General features: G+C 40.6%; 2 protein-coding genes across 9 annotated transcripts in view; one reads left to right on the forward strand and one right to left on the reverse strand.

Moving 5' to 3' along the window:
- Positions 1 to 9,212, reverse strand: part of PARG (poly(ADP-ribose) glycohydrolase) — a 122,414-nt gene extending 113,202 nt beyond the window's left edge. Inside the window, exons 1-3 of one of the 7 annotated variants that reach the window (XM_063727225.1) lie at positions 9,130 to 9,212; positions 2,275 to 2,341; positions 369 to 1,355 (exon numbers count right to left, since the gene is read on the reverse strand). In XM_063727225.1, the coding sequence (XP_063583295.1) occupies positions 369 to 1,355; positions 2,275 to 2,312 (1,025 nt within the window). In that variant the 5' untranslated portion in view covers positions 2,313 to 2,341; positions 9,130 to 9,212. 7 annotated transcript variants of the gene reach the window in all.
- The window catches only part of LOC100447345 (mitochondrial import inner membrane translocase subunit Tim23), a 34,092-nt gene continuing 26,639 nt past the window's right edge, over positions 9,187 to 16,639 (forward strand). The window contains exons 1-2 of one of the 2 annotated variants that reach the window (XM_009245386.3): positions 9,187 to 9,497; positions 12,275 to 12,333. In XM_009245386.3, the coding sequence (XP_009243661.2) occupies positions 9,392 to 9,497; positions 12,275 to 12,333 (165 nt within the window). In that variant the 5' untranslated portion in view covers positions 9,187 to 9,391. The remainder of the gene's footprint in view (positions 9,498 to 12,274; positions 12,334 to 16,639) is intronic. The other variant, XM_054522321.2, reaches the window with a different exon arrangement.

Below are 16,639 nucleotides of genomic sequence, written 5' to 3' on the forward strand. Positions count from 1 at the left end.
ACCGCATTAAACAAAGTGTAAAAAAAAAAAAAAAAGTGTAATATACAATGGTCTAGAAGAATGTCTGGCTGAAGAAACAGTAGCTACTCTCAACCTAGTATTTTCATGTTCTAGTAATTCCCATAAATACCAAAAGGAAACTCATGAAACTAAAAATCTGATTTCTAATATTTATTTTATTTCTTGTTTTCTGTTTCTAGCCTTTTTAGAGTTTAAACTTTGGAGTCTAGGTTTAAATTTAGCATAAGTAGTTAACAAGAAACAAAATCATTTCTTTGCTTTACTAGAAATCATAGCTTCGTTAAACTCCCTTACAAAACTATAAAGCATATTACGCTATTGGAGAGATACTCCTGACAGAAAATTACCTTCTGTCCTCTGCTTTGGGCAGTCTCATGAAATGATCTGTGATTTTAGAATCCTTTTTTCCATGTTGCTTAGAATTTCTGCATTCTACATTCAGGCTAGAAATATTTCCAGGTAGTTTAGCATTTAAATCATTCATTCCAGTGCGACTGTCTCCTCCTTCAAATTGGAAATGTAATCTAACTTCACCTCCCTTAGTAGAGTACCGTTTCCTAAATTCAATGTCAGCGTCTCTTGCTTGGAACCTTGAAGGTTTACTTGCTGTTTGGGAGGAACTACCATCTTCTTGTTCATCAAAACCTGGACTTGTCTCCTCATCTGCTTCTGAGTCTTGACAACTATTTTTAGAATTATCCACATCCATCGGTGACTCAGGTTCACTTTCCTTCTCAAATGGAGGAGAATTTCCTAGGCAACTTTCTTGTCTAGTCAATTTGTTGTCATTTTTTGGTCCAGTACCAACATCCTCAGAGCCAACATCTGACAATGGACTCTCTGGCACCGCGTCTATCTCATCTTGCTGACAACTTGCACAGTCTTCCCCAGGACGGCAAGACTTGCTGCACTTCTGGTGGCTTTTGGCTTCTCTGGCCTGTTCATCTTCTGTAGTCTGCTTTGCATTTGCAAGCTTTACAGTTGTGAGAAACTGTTGATTGTCTCTATTCTCTTCACTATCTGTGTCACTGTGATCATCATTTTGAGGTGACCGATCAATGTTAGCATTACTAAACTGCTCTGGTACCAGGGTTACTGTTTGAGGTTCACTTTCCAAAAGCTGCTCCGTGTGTTTCCCTTCATTTTGCCACTTACACATTGCTGCAGTCTGATGCTGGTTCAAATACTGTGTACTCTTTTCAGTGGGTGACTTATCAAGACTTAGCTGAGAAACATTTTCTAATTTTTCTACATTATGTTGGTAAAAGTTATCTTTCTGTACAGAACTCATCATGGATTCTATTCTTGTATTGTTGTTTTCTTTACTATCCAAACTACAAGAGAACAGAAAGAACTAAAAACAACTTATAATACAAAAGAGTCACTTATCCAATTATACCCCCAGTGTCACAGCAGTAATTAAACTCCCTGTGGTTACCTGAGCACACAGCATGTCTTCTGTGACTCCATGTCTTTGTATGTGACCCCTAATGCCCTCCCTGCAGCTGTGTATCTGGCAAACACCCGCCTTTCCTTCAAGTCATAAATGTCACTCACCTCTCTGTGCAGTCTTCCTTTAGGGACCAAAGGTAAAGTTGAACACTTGTTTCTTCTACACACTAACCACCACTGTGCCTTGCTCATACCTTTACTATTGCATCTATCACACTAGGCAGTAATTATGCGTTTTTGTGTCTGTGGCCACTGCTACACTGTAAGTATCTTAAAGACACGGACTGGCCGGGCACGGTGGCTCACACCTGTAATCCCAGCACTTTGGGAGGTCGAGGCAGGCAGGTTACGAGGTCAGGAGATCGAGACCATCCTGGCTAACCCGGTGAAACCCCATCTCTACTAAAAATACAAAAAATTAGCCAGGCGTGGTGGTGGGCGCCTGTAGTCCCAGCTACTTGGGAGGCTGAGGCAGGAGAACAGCGTGAACCCAGGAGGCAGAGCTTGCAGTTAGCCGAGATCACGCCACTGCACTCCAGCATGGGCAACAGAGTGAGACTCCATCTCAAAAAAAAAAAAAAAAAAAAGACACGGACTATTCGTCTCTCATCTCGGTATCTCAAGTATGCAGGACAGTCCCTGGCACACAGGACTCTCTAAAAAATTACTTATAAGTTGATTTTGAATTAACATAGATAAAGGAGAATAGAAAAGCATGAACAAAGAGAGAAAATATTAAAGCAACAAGATAAAATATCCATGTATTATTATTCATTTCTCTATATAGGAATGTTTCTATACCTTTCTGATTCCGCTGTCTTGATTCCTTTAGTGTCCATCCAACTGGTAATAGTCTTTTGTTTGAAAACTATAAAAAAAAAAGTATATTCATACATTCCTTCAAATAGAAAACATATACAGCATATTGTACATGCAAGGAACTATGCTAGGTTCTACAGGTTAAACAAAAGATTAATAACTCAAGTATTGCCCTCAAGTATATGGGTAAGACAAGAACATAAATGTTAATACATATGACACAGGGTAGAAAATGACTGGTGCCTAAAAGAGTTGGTATGGCCTAATGGATAAAAGCATAGGCTATAGAATCAAAACATCTGCATTCTAATCCTGATTCTCCCATTAGCTTCCTATGTTACTCTGTGAGGGGTCATTTCTCTGTATCTCAGATCCCTCATTTGTAAACATGCAAAATAACTATCTCTCATGAGATTAGGCTTAATTTAAGTAAAAATAGTTCATGTAAAGTGTTTAGGGCATTATCTGGTTTATGCTTAGTAAATGTTGATTCTTAATTATCATGATTATTAAAAGAGGTCCTGATAAAGGAAGTAAGGTTATTTCTGAGAAAGACATTACTTCGGTGAACAGGAGAACATGGGCATAATCGGTAAGATTTCTTTGGAAAAGGTAAGGGTTGACTTATGCCTTGAAAAGTAAATATGCAGTCATATAAAGAGAAAATTATAAGCAAAGGCACCAATATCAGGGAAATATAAAGAACTTAAAAAGAAAGCAAAAGAAAATATGGTTGAAAAGTCAGCCAGGATCATACCATACAATAGGATCTTGAATGACCCACAAAGAGAAGTACAAAAAACATGTTGAAAGACATGATTCCTCTCATCTAGGAGGCTCACAGTCATGCATGACAGCCTGGAGGATAAATCTGAGGGGCAAGAGGGAAGAGCTTTTTGCCAGAAACTAGGGAGGAAGCTACTAGTCCAGGTCAGTGGTTCCCAAACTATCTGGATCATCAGGAAGCCAGCCACACCCCAGTCCTACTGAATCAGAATCTATATGCGAGAAGGATGAAGGCATGAGGGGAGCTGGAATCTATTTTTTTTTTTTCCAAAAGTGATTTTGATGATCCACTAGATTGAACAGTTACTGGCCAAGAACATAAACTAGTCCTTGTGAGAGTAGTAAAAGTGAGGAGAGTCATTACAGACTTCACAATAATAGGGGAAGTTAAAAGTGACTTTAAGCTTTGAGCTTGAGAGACTTGAAAAAGGATGACAGCCTTAAGTAGAAATATGGAATACAAGAGAATTGTGTTTAGGGAAGAAATACGATTAGGTCGATTCTGCCTATACTAAATTTGAGATGCCAAAGAAGTAACTAGATAGAAAACCATATCACTACTTCTGGCTTCCTAAGGTTTCCTTCCCAACACACCAGCAGACAGTAGCAAAAGTAGAATTGATAGCTCAGGAGAGGGAGATGCAATATAAATAAATACAAGCCACATTTTATATAATCATTAGAAATAAGTATGCTGTCAAAATTTAATATACTGAATAGGGATTAAATGTACATCATATTTTAGTATCAGAAATAAAATCTTAAACATTTGCAAATGTTTAAGACTTGAGATACTCACTAAATTGCAATGTAAGAATCTTAGCATCCTAAGTCACAGGATCTTTCTTATTTACCTACTTCTCCTCAAACACCATATGGAGCAAAACAGATGCAGGCTCAAATATACGAAAATCAATGGTTTATTTTTCACTGAAATAATGGCATAATAGAAATACATTTCAGATGGGGAGAATTTTATACCAGAAAAATATTCAATTGCTATATAATCTTTACCTTCCACAAAATACTTATAATCCAGCTAGTAAAAATCTTTGATTAGTGTCTCAAAAATAGTTTCTATCACAAAAAAGTAATCACGCATAGTGATTTCTTATTGTTAAACACCATTACTTCCACGATTTTATTTAGCATTTCTGCAGCAGATCAGGCTTCAGAGAAAAAATGAGCTTCAGTCAGAGGGAGTAAGAGGATAAACCATTTGATTCTGAAACTTTTTCTATAGTTCTGTATTCTCTATTTATTTTCTTTATATCAAATACAGCAAGTATAGTTTAGAAAATCCTCAAATTGGGCCGGGTGCAGTGGCTTACGCCTGTAATCCCAACACTTTCGGAGGCCGAGGCAGGCAGATCACAAGGTCAGGAGATTGAGACCATCCTGGCTAACACGGTGAAACCCCGTCTCTACTAAAGATACAAAAAATTAGCCAGACGTGGTGGCGGGCACCTGTAGTCCCAGCTACTCGGGAGGCTGAGGCAGGAGAATGGCGTGAACCCGGGAGGCGGAGCTTGCAGTGAGCAGAGATCGCGCCACTGCACTCCAGCCCGGGCGACAGTGTGAGACTCCGTCTCAAAAAAAAAAAAAAATCCTCAAATTACAAACCAGTAATATGCCAAAACATTCATTTTTTGAGTTGGTTTAGAAGTTAAAACATGTTTTTTCCATAAATATAAGGATTAATGTTAAGATGCAATGACTAGGTTCCTATAACACACACGAAGCATGTACTCCCGTGATAAGTCTAAAGAACCTAAAGACTGCACACATCATTTCATGAAAAACCAGGAGTGTTCCAGTGATGGTAAAGAAGAAGAGAGCTCTCTCCTGTAGCCCTGACCCTGAGAATGTGTTCTCTCTCCAGTTTCAGGCTTCCTGAAGCCTGAGGAAGGGATGAAGGAGGAAAAGCAAGAGGTAAGGAACCAGTATCTTCTGCTAATAAAACATTGATCAGTCCTTCTTGGGGCCTCAGAGAAAGGACTGCTTACTGCTCTTTGCAATATCACTGCTTCTGGCTTCCTAAGGTTTCCTTCCCAGCACACCACAGGACTGTGTCAGAGCTTTATCCCTCTTACTCCTGAAGTAAGCATAAAATGATGCTTTCCAGGTTTCTTAGGAATTTTAACTAGAAATAGTCACAGCAAGGCAAAAAGAGTGGCAATAAGAAGTGACGAAAAGATACAAGATCTAGAGTCAGATAGTCTTGGATTGAGATCTTTGTTCAGTCACTTATTAGTACCACCTTGGTCAAGTTGCTTCACTTCATTAAGCCTTTATTTCCTCACCCAGAAAATGAAGCTAACAACACTTACTTCTAAGGGTTATGTGGATCAATTACAATGCAAAAATTAGAGAAAATATTGTGTTCAGCCTCACAAAGCACTCAATATGTTATCTCCCGACATTTCCACCCAGTCTTTTTTTTTTCCACTGAGATCAGTAATTCTCCAACTTTGACTTCATACCATTTACATTTACTCTCATCAGCAACATTATTCAGTAACCAGTATATTTTAATCAGCAAGTCATTCAATTAATAGCTATAGATACAGCCAAAAGGCACAAAATGCAATAAAATTCACCTGCATGTCAAAGGAACACTCCACTTTCACAAAAAGTCTATAGCAACACATCTGGATAAACCTGCGTCATCACAATGTGACTAACATGCTCAGTTCTGCCACTATGCAGGTTTGCAGATGTCTTTTTTTTTTTTTTTTTTTTTTCAGAAGTGGGGTCTCACTATGTTGCTCAGGCTGGACCGGAACTCCCGGGCTCAAGTGATCCTCTTGCCTTAGCATCCCAAGTAGCTGGGACTACAGGTGCATGTCTAGCAAAATTAGCGATTTCAGTCAATACAAGAAACATGCCCAGGAAGATAAATAATATAAAATTTAAAGATACTGAATAAATATCCATTTCACTACCCCGCCTACTTGTCCTAAGATAATTATATATAAAAATTTAAATACCAAGTTCCTAAAGGAATCCCAAAAATTCAAACAATGGGCTTTTGATACAAATATAGTCTTTGAACATTCTGTTAATTGGTGTCCTGTGCCAGGTATACAGAAAACATTTAAACATGCGAAATACAGCCCCAAGTATTCATTTGGTACCTCTTCTGCAGAAATCTTAATTAAGATCCAACCAGCGAGGACTGACGGCCCTCACCCCTATTTGCAACTAACTCCTCCTCCTTTATATGCAAATAAGGTTAATGAAACCACAAATTATCCAGTCACAGAAGCTGAAGTACACCTGAACATATACCTGAAGTTCACCTTCAGTTCCCTCTCCCCTATACCAAGTTCTCTGAAATCTACATCCTAAATTTTAAATCCATCCCTTCCTTATACCCTTTAAACACATCGCTTACTAGACAACTGCCATTTGTTTCTTGCAACTAGTCTCCCTGTCTACAGTCTTGACTATCCAGTGTTCCACAAACTACAAATGACCAGTCATTTTTCAATGAAATAACACAGACAATATAAGAATGCATCACACATAGTAAGGTTAAGTATTATTTCATGAAACATTTATTTCAGTTATAAATATGGCTTATTTGCCAGGTTACATATATTTCTTACTCTGTGTACTGGATAAAATTTATGCTGTGGGTTGCAGTTAGAAAAGTCCAAAAGCCGCTTTTCTAAAATATTAACCAAATGGTATTCCCACGCTTAAAAGCTTTTTAGAGGTTTCTCCATTAACCACAGAATAAGGTTGAAATTCCTTAAAATGGAATTTGAGTTTCTTCATAAGCTCCTGTCTGCCACCCAGCCTCATCAGACACTCCTCTGTCATCTTATGCTCCAGTCTTACCAACTTTTGCATGTCTTATTCCCTCTGCGTGTATAATTCTTTCTCCTCTTGATTTATACAGCAAATCTTCCTCATCCTTCAAGGCCTAGTGCAATTCTACTTGGTACTGCCCCTAAGTTTGAAGACATCTAAGTGTACACTCTTCACCAGAGAACTGCCCGAGCTCTGCCCAGCCTCTTAGACTGTTAACAAATGCATCCTTTTTGAAATGCTCTCCTTTGTCTGACACAACACGAGCCAGGCTTTCCTCCCACCTCTACAGCTGCTTCTCTTCAGTCTACTCTTAAACTTTGGTATTCCTAAGGCTTCTGCCCTAGGTCACCTTTACTTTCTCTACATGTTTATGTTATCTATGCCCATAGCATCCATTATAATGTTTATGCCACGAACTCCCCAATCTACTTCTCCAGCACAGAAATATTTCTTCTCAAGTATCTCATTCTTTCATGAATCCATCCCCTTCCCTATTGCCAGCATCCAGCCCTAAGCTACAATTATTTCCAACCTAGATTAACTCCTTAACTGAGTCTTGATGCTCCACTTGAGTTCCTTTTCAATCCATTCTTTATTTTCCACACACCAGCCACACAGACTTTTCAACAAATAAGTCTAATCAAGTCACTCCCCTACTAAAAACCCTTGAGTAGCTTATCAATGCCCTTAGAGTTCAAAATCCTTAGCAATGTCTACATATCCAATTTGATCTGACTTTTTTGTACCACCCTGCAGCCTCATCTCTCACTACTCTCTTGCGTTCACTCTATATATCAATTGCACTCCTGTTTTTGTTTTGTTTTGTTTTGTTTGAGGCGGAGTTTCGCTCTTGTTGCCCAGGCTGGAGTGCAATGGTGCCCTCTCCGCTCACTGCAACCTCCACCTCCCGGATGCCAGCGATTCTCCTGCCTCACCTGCCTCAGCTTCCCGAGTAGCTGGGATTACAGTTGCCCGCCACCACGCTCGGCTAATTTTTTGTATTTTTAGTAGAGACGGGGTTTCACCATATTGGTAAGGCTGGTCTTGAGCTCCTGAACTCAGGTGATCCACCCGCCCCGGCCTCCCAAAGCGCAGGGATTACAGGAATAAACCACCGCGCCCGGCCTCGACTGCACTGCTGAAACACTTCTTATTTCCTCTTCATCTAACTCCTACTCATTCTAAAGTCCTCAGAATAAAGTCTCATCTTCTGGAGGACTATTTTCGATTCCATAAATTCACTTACGTAGAACAATCTGTCCTTCATCTATCAGAACATCCATTACCTTTTATTATATTATCTTTTGGTATCGTCTATCTCTCCAGATAGATTTTAAGGTATGAAGGCAGAGGCCAAGTTTCTCTTGTTCAACACTGTATATCAGGGACGGGTACAATGCCAGCTTAGACTAATAGCTCTGCACCTTGGGAACCAGAATCTGAACAAGTGATGTTGTTTTCTTCCTATCTAGAGGCTGAAGCGCCCTACTGTTTCACATACACAATTAGATCTCCTTGACGACTAAGGCAATTTCTCAATCAAACCTGAAGAAGCAAACAGGTGGTGGAGTCTCCTGCCATTTTCCGCCCTGTGAGTGACTGCTCATCAGAGTTTCTCACATCAATCGCACTGGGAAAAATGCGGCCCCATTCACCCACTAGTGGCTTTGGTAGCTCAGCAAGTGGACCTCAGAGTGATGATGCACACAAGACCAGAAAGGAGTGACTGGAGCCCCTGGGTCCTCAGACTGAGACCAGAAGGTTCGGGCCGAGGCGAAGGACAAAGATTTTTATTTTCCCACGTACCAAGCGAGGTGGCGCTGCCTCTGTGCTGTCCCGCCCGCCCTGGGACGCAGGCTGGCGAGGACGGTGGGACCCTGAACTGCACGTGAGCGTCCTTGGGGTCGAGGACGCGCCTCTGCCTGCTGGGAAAGCTCCGGGCGTCCGAAGCAGCCGGCGAAGTTGTAGCGGCGCCCCAGCGGGGTCGCTTGGTGTAGGGTTCACAGCCGGGGCCCGCATTCATGCTGGGACCCGCAGCGCACTGTCCCCGGGCCGGCCCGGGCGGAGAGCCTCATTCACTAACCCTGAGAGGGATGGACTGCACCTCCTTCTCAGCGCCTGCCTGTACCATTCCCTCTCTGCCGCTGCCTGCTTCTGCAATTGCTGATCCGCCGGCCTCCCAAGTCAGGCCGTAAACAGTCGCCTGCCTTCCCTTTTCCACTGGCACCCCACCTGCCTCAGAATGCGCCGCTTTGATTCGGGATTCGTTCACTTTCCCACCACCGGAAAGCTGCCGTCAGGCGCTTCCGGCTTCCGGGGCGCACACCGCCGCAAAGCGGAAGTGTGGCGCTTGACGGGAACCGGCGCCCGGAAGGTCAGCGTGTGAAGTAGGCGCTGGCAACGCGGGGTTACCCGCTGTTATTGAGTAGTAACGGCCCAGCGGACCACCCAGGCTTGAGGCAGCGGCGGGAACCACTAGGTTTGCTGCGATACCATGGAAGGAGGCGGGGGAAGCGGCAACAAAACCACAGGGGGATTGGCCGGCTTTTTCGGAGCCGGCGGAGCAGGTTACTCGCACGCGGATTTGGCTGGCGTCCCGCGTAAGTATGGCGCCTAGCTTGCGGTTATTTGTGACTGGTTCTTGCGTCCACACTAAAGTTGCGCGTCCCATGTTTTATGTTGTTGTTGTTTTTTTCCTTGCTGGTATTTACAAGCTTAAGTACCAGTGGTGGGGTTAGTGTATCGGCATGGCTGCTCTTTCAAGATCGAAAGTCCTAAAAAAGGGCCACGGATCTCCCGGGGAAGCTGTCCGTGATTGACCTGGACTCGCGAGATGATGCATGTTTTCTTAGGTTTATATCCAAGCCTTGTACGTTTTGTGTGTGGTGGGCCGTGTGATTGGCCCTTGATTAAGAGTAGAGCCCAGCTTTGGGAGTAAATGTATTCCAAATAGCAAGCCCGTAGTTAACTTTTTAGTACACAGCGACATACTCTGAGCCTCCAAGTAGCTGTCAGGGCAGAATATTCAGTAATACTGCATGTAAGTGAGAAATAATTATGACTTGGGACAGGCTAGGAAACCATCTTTAGGAGCTAGGAAGTAAGCTGAACTTTAAAGGTGATATATAGACATGAAGAAAGAAGCCAGGTAAGAATTATAGGAAAGGAAATAGGCAACATCAAGGTATACAGAGGCATAAATATCTTACCTTTGCCTCTCCTCAGTCTTGCGAATATGTTTTCCAGAACTTTGGTGCTTTGTAACTGTGGTTATTCAACTAGATAAATAGAACTTGGACTTAAAAATAGGCAGTTGGTCGTGGATAAAGCCTTTACGAAAGTACTTTCTTTTTAGAGAATCCTTGTAATATTTCTCTAGGTGTTTTATACTAAAGAACAACAACAACGAAATATGTTCAGACTGACTGTAGTGCAAAAAAATAGAGAAGACCTTTCATATCCCTGGTGTCACCTTTGTCGAGAAACTGAATCTACAACACATGGTGTTTTGTTTTGTTTTTTTTTGTTTTTAGAGTCAGGGCCTCGTTCTGTCACCCATGTTGGGGTGCGGTGGCATGGTTATAGTTCACTGAAGTCTCGCACTCCTGAGCTCAAACAATCCTCCCCTCTAAGCCTCCTAAGTAGCTGGGAGTCTAGGCACGTACCACCACGCCTGGCTAATTTTTTAAATTTTTTTTTTTTTTTGACTTATTGTGGAGATGGGGTCTCCCTGTGTTGCCCAAGCTGGTCTCAAACTCTCGAATTCAGGCCATCCTCCTGTCTCGGCCTCCCAAAATGCTGGGATTCCTAGGCCTGAGCTACTATTTTACCTGTTTAGAACACAGTTTCGTATTAATCTTAGTATCTCTGAGTTTCAGAGCACAAAGGGCATACACTTCCTTAATGTGACAATATTGTTACATTAATTTGATGAAGATTTTAAGGTAAATTGGGGGACCAGGGAATGAACACCATTTACTGAGCTTTTACAGTGTGCTAGCTACTTTTCTGGGGGCAGGACTATAGTGGTTTTTGTGTGGTTTTGTTTTTTGTTTTTGTTTTTGTTTTTTTTTTTGAAAAGAGGACTTTTGCGCTCACAGAGCTTACATAATACTGAGGTAAACCAACAAACATAAATTAAAACATTGCAGTTAGTGATAAGTGCTGTAAAGGGAATAAAGCAGAGTCATGAGATTGTGATGGAAGCAGGATGCCATTTTAGAGCGGGTTAGGGAAAACATCTCAAGGGAGTTGACATTTGAGCTGTGACCCAAATACAGTACAAATGCTTGGGAGGCAAGTTTCCAGGAAAATAGCTAGTGCAAATGTCCTGAAACAAAACAAATTTGGCATGTTTAAGGAACAGCTCTAAGGCCAGTCTGTCTTCGTAGTTACAAGGGAGTTGGATCAATTGAAGCTTGTGAAATCAGAGAGGTAGGGAATGACAGCTAATGTAGGATTTTGTAAGTTATGGTAAGGAGTTTGGATTTTCTTAAGAAAAATCACTGTAGTTGCTATGTAGACAGTGAATTGAAGGGGTAAGAGAAAGCAAGGAGTTAGGGAGGAAATTGTTGCTGTGAGATATGATGGTCGGACTAGGATGGTAGCAATAGAGAAGATAAGTAACACAATTCAAAATAGGTATTAAAAATAGAACAAGCAGGACTCCTAATTGATGAAAAGATCAGAGGCATGGGTGATGCATAGATTTGTGAATAACTGCTGAGATACAGAAGGATCCAAAGATGATAGGTTTTACTGTTTTCAATGTTAGTGAGTTCAGGTCTGGCCCTCTCAAAGTTTGTGTTTTCTTTTGCACAGACCCACATACCTGTGGTAATGACCCAAGGATTCTCAACCTTGCCACAGTAAATCAATCGTTAATAGTAATATGTGAAGGAACTGCCTTGAAATACTTAAGATACAACATGTACACAGTCAGAAAACCCAACCCAACCACTGTTTTTCCCATGGAATTGATTAGTCTTTTCTCAGTCTTATTTTGCAATTTACATAGTCACCAAGCATTCTTGTAGTAAAGTGAAAGAAATTAGCTTTATAAATAGCTTGGGCTACAGGCTATTTTGTAAGTTCAAAAATCGGATTTTGTAAGTTCAAAAATCGGATCTATGACACTGCGATTATCTTATTGGTGTAAAAGCCTGAGCCACCAGTGGAAGACCTGGTTTGGGATTGAGGGTCTCAGGATGAGTCAGCCCCCAAACTGGCAGATAGGGAGGATAAAATGGAAAAAATTTTCCGCCCTCAGTGAGCCTATAAAAATTGCAAACACGTGTAACAATCAGGAGCTGGATTAACTCTAACTGAATTAACTTAAAGAATTTTGTTGCAATGTGACATTTTGTTTTCTCTCTAGTAACTGGTATGAACCCTCTGTCTCCTTATTTAAATGTGGATCCACGATACCTCGTGCAGGTAAGATTAAGATTTTACTAGTTTGGTGCATTATTTTACCATTTTAAAAAAACGCCAAGTGCTATGCTGACTTGAACCATGACATACACTTCTGGAGGCAGTAAGTCTCTGGTCTCCATTCACCCTTTTTTCCTCACAAATACTAGGAGCTTGGCCTGCATCTCTCTGAAACCAGTTAACTCCCTTCAAAAGCTTATTTTTAAAAACCAGAGCAGAATTAATTTTTGAAAACCCCAATAAAAGTATTGGGATGCCTAGTTACAAAGTGTGTGGGGTTTGTTTGTTTGTTTGTTTGTTTTTGAGACAGAGTTTTGCTTTTGTCCTCCAGGCTCGAGTGCAGTAGCGCGATCTCTGCTCACTGCAACCTCAGCCTCCCAAATTCAGGCCATCCTCCTGCCTCAGCCTCCCGAGTAGCTGGGACTACAGGTGCCCACCACCACGCCTGGCTAATTTTTGTATTTTCAATAGAGACAGGGTTTCACCATGTTGGCCAGGCTCCCAAAGTGCTGGGATTACAGGCAAAGTGTGTTTTAAAGCTCAGTTTACAATATCAGGGTTTTTTTGACTAAGCATCAAAAGTTTCAAAGAGTATCTTTTTGAATCCAAAATATATTAGGAAATATATCTTGGGTATATTAGAAAAGCAAGGTCGATTTAACATCTGAAAATTAATGTGTTGTGCCATATCAATTTATAATAAAGCAATCAAGGAAAGAATGTAGTACAAAGACCACATGCTTATCTCAATAGATTCAGAAAAATCATTTGACAACATCCAACACCCCCTTTAATGATCATAAAAACAAACTAGGCTGGGCGCAGTGATTCACACCTGTAATCCCAGCACTCTGGGAAGCTGAGGTGGGCAGATCACTTGAGGCCAGGAGTTTGAGACCAGCCTGGCCAACATAGCGAAACCCTGTTTCTACTAAAAATACAAAAATTAGCCGGGCGTGGTGATGCCTACCTGTAATCCCAGCTGCTTGAGAGGCTGAGGCACAAGAATCACTTGAACCCTGGAGACAAAAGTTGCAGTGAGCTGAGAACACCCCACTACACTCCAGCCTGGGCAACAGAGTAAGACCCTATCTCTAAATAAATAAATAAAACTAGACATAAAAGGGACTTCAGCCTGTTAAATGCCATCTACAGAATATCCAAAGCTAACATAATGTAATGGTGAAAGACTGAATGCCTTCTCCCTAAGAACAGGAACAAAATAAGTATATTTACTCTCATTTATATTCAGTATTGTCTGGCCAGGGCAATTAGTCAAGTACATTAAATGGCATTCAAGTTGAAAAAGAAGTTAAACTATCTGTTTACAAATGACATGATCTTACTATAGAAAATCACAAGGGAAATCACAAAAGTCTGTTAAAACTAATGATCGAGTTCAGCAAGTTGCAGAATACAAGTTCAGTATACATAAATCAAATATATTTCTAGACAGTTGCAGTGAACACTACAAAAATGAAATTACAAAAAAACAGTTCATTACCAATAACATCAAAAAGCAAATACTTAGAAATAAATGGACCAGGTGCAAAACATATTCTGAAAACTATAAAACATTATTGAAATTAAGTGGAAAGACACATGCTATGATCCTGAAAATTTTAATATTAAAATGGCAGTGCTCACCAAATTAACCAACAGATTTAGTGCAGTGCCTGTCAAAATCCCAGCTGGCTTTTTTGCAGAAATTGACAAGATTTTATCCTAAAATTCATATGGAAATTCAGGGAACATAGAATGGCCAATGACCTTGAGAAAATAGGTTAGAGGACTTGAACTTGCCAATTTCAAAACTTTCTACAGAGCCACATCATGATAGTAACATAAGAATAAATCCATAGTTAATGAAATACAGAGTCCAGAAGAAAGACCTTACAGTATATGCAGTCACTTGCTTTTCAACAAGGATGACAAGATAGTTAAGTCAGGGGAGACGTTAGGACAACTGGAATCCGTATGCATAAGAATGAAGTTGAACCCTAACCCTGCACTGTATACAAAATGTTACCACCAAATGGATTAAAGACTTAAATGTAAACTAAAGCAGTCAAACTCTTAGAAGAAATCATGGGCACAAGTAGTTGTGACTTTGGATTAGACAGTGATTTCTTGGATGTGACACCAAAAGCACAAGTGGTAAAAAGAAAGTTGATAAATTGTATTTAATCAAAATTTTAAAATTTTGTGGTTTAGACAATACCAACAAGAATGGAGGCCAGGTGCAGTGGCTCCCACCTGTAATCCCAGCACTTTGGGAGGCCAAGGTAGGTGGATCACCTGAGGTCAGGTGTTCGAGACCAGCCTGGCCAATGTGGTGAAACCCCTTCTCTACTAAAAAATACAAAAATTAGCCAGGCATGGTGCTGGGCGCCTGTAATCCCAGCTACTTGGGAGGCTGAGGCAGGAGAATCACTTGAACCTGGGAGGCAGAGGTTGCGGTGAGCCGAGATCACGCCACCCGCACTTCAGCCTGGGCAACAGAGTAAGACTCCGTCTCAAAAAAAAAAAAAAAAAACAAAACAAAGAATGGAAAAAGTCCTGGTGCAGTGGCTCGTGCCTATAATCCCAGCACTTTTAAGAGGCTGAGGCAGGAGGATCACTTGAGCCCAGGAGTTTGAGACCTGCCTGGGCAACATAAGAAGATCCCATCTCTGCAAAAAAAAATACAAAAATTAGCGGGGTGTGGTGGTGTGCACCTGTAGTCCCAGCTACTAGGGAGGCTGAGGTGGGAGGATCACTTGAATCCAGCAGCTCAAGTCTCAGTGAGCATAATCAAACCACTTAACTCCAGCCTGGGTGACAGAGAGAGACTTTGTCTCAAAAGGAAAAAAATTGGGAAAAGACAATCCACAGACTGAGAGAAAATATTTGCATATTATGTATCTGATAAGGAATTTATATCTAGAATATTTAATTTTTTTTAACTCTTAAAACATTAATAAAAAATAATTACAAAATGGGCAAAGGATTTGAGTAGATGTTTCTCTATGAAGATATACAAATATCTAATAATGACATGAAAGCTGGTCAGTAACATTAATTAGAGAAATAAAACCACAATGAGATACCTCTTTATACCCATGGGGATCACTATAATCAAAAAGAAAATAATAAGTATTGTTGAGGATGTAGAGAAATTGGACCTCTGTACATTGCTGGTGGGAATGTAAAATGATACAGCTGCTTTTAGAAACAGTCTGGCAGTTTCTCAGAGTGTTAAAAATAGAGTTACCTTATGACTGGCAGTTTCACTTACGTATACTCCATACTCAAGAGAATTGAAAACCTCTGCACATAAGTTGTAAATGAATGTTGCTAGTAGCATTATTCATAATAACCAAAAAATGGAAACAAACCAAATGTTTATCCACTGATGAATGGATAAAAAAGTGTGGCATATCTATACAATGGAATATTATTTGGTAATAAAAAAAGAATTGTTAAATTATGCTATAATATAAGTGAACCTTTAAAACTTCCTAAATGAAAGAAACCAGTCACAAGAGACCACATATTGTGTGGTTCCATTTATATGGAATGTCCAGAATAGGCAAATATATGGACAAGAAAGTAGATTAGTAGCTGCCAAGGGTTAGGAGTAAATGGGCAGTGACTGCTAATGGGTATGTGATTTTTTTGGGGGGTGATGAAGACGCTTTAAAATTTATTGTAGTTTTGGTTGCACGACTCTGAATATACTAAAATCGACTGAATTGTACACTCTAAGTAAGTGAATTATATGGTACACGAGATATATATCAGTAACTCTGTTTTCTCTCTCTCTTTTTTTTCAAGAGACAAAGTCTCACTTTGTCTGCCAGACTGGAGTTGCAGTAGCAGCATCATAGCTCACTGTAACCTCAAGCATAGCTCACTGTAACCTCAAACTCCTAGGCTCAAGCGGTCCTTCTGCCTCATCCTCCCAGATAGCTAGGGCTGCAGATGAACACCACCATGCCTGGCTAATTCTTTTTTTTTACATTCTTTGTAGAGATGTGATCTGACTTGGTTGCCCAGGCTGGTCTCTTAACTCCTGGCCTCAAGTGGTCCTTCTGCCTTGGCCTCCCAAAGTGCTGGAATTACAGGCATGAGCCACCATGCCTGGCCCTTTTTTTTTTTTTTTTTTTTTTTAAGAGTTATGGTTGGAACCTTTTATTTCAGAGTTGAATCACTAACGGCGTCTGACAGCTGCTGCATATCTTGTTTGTGTTAAATGTTCAAATTGAAGCAAGTTGATGATTCGGACTTTGCCAATTTAAAGCTTCATTATTTTTTAAATGTTTTTCAA

Source organism: Pongo abelii, chromosome 8, assembly GCF_028885655.2.
Source record: "Pongo abelii isolate AG06213 chromosome 8, NHGRI_mPonAbe1-v2.0_pri, whole genome shotgun sequence".
Lineage (NCBI taxonomy): Eukaryota > Metazoa > Chordata > Mammalia > Primates > Hominidae > Pongo > Pongo abelii.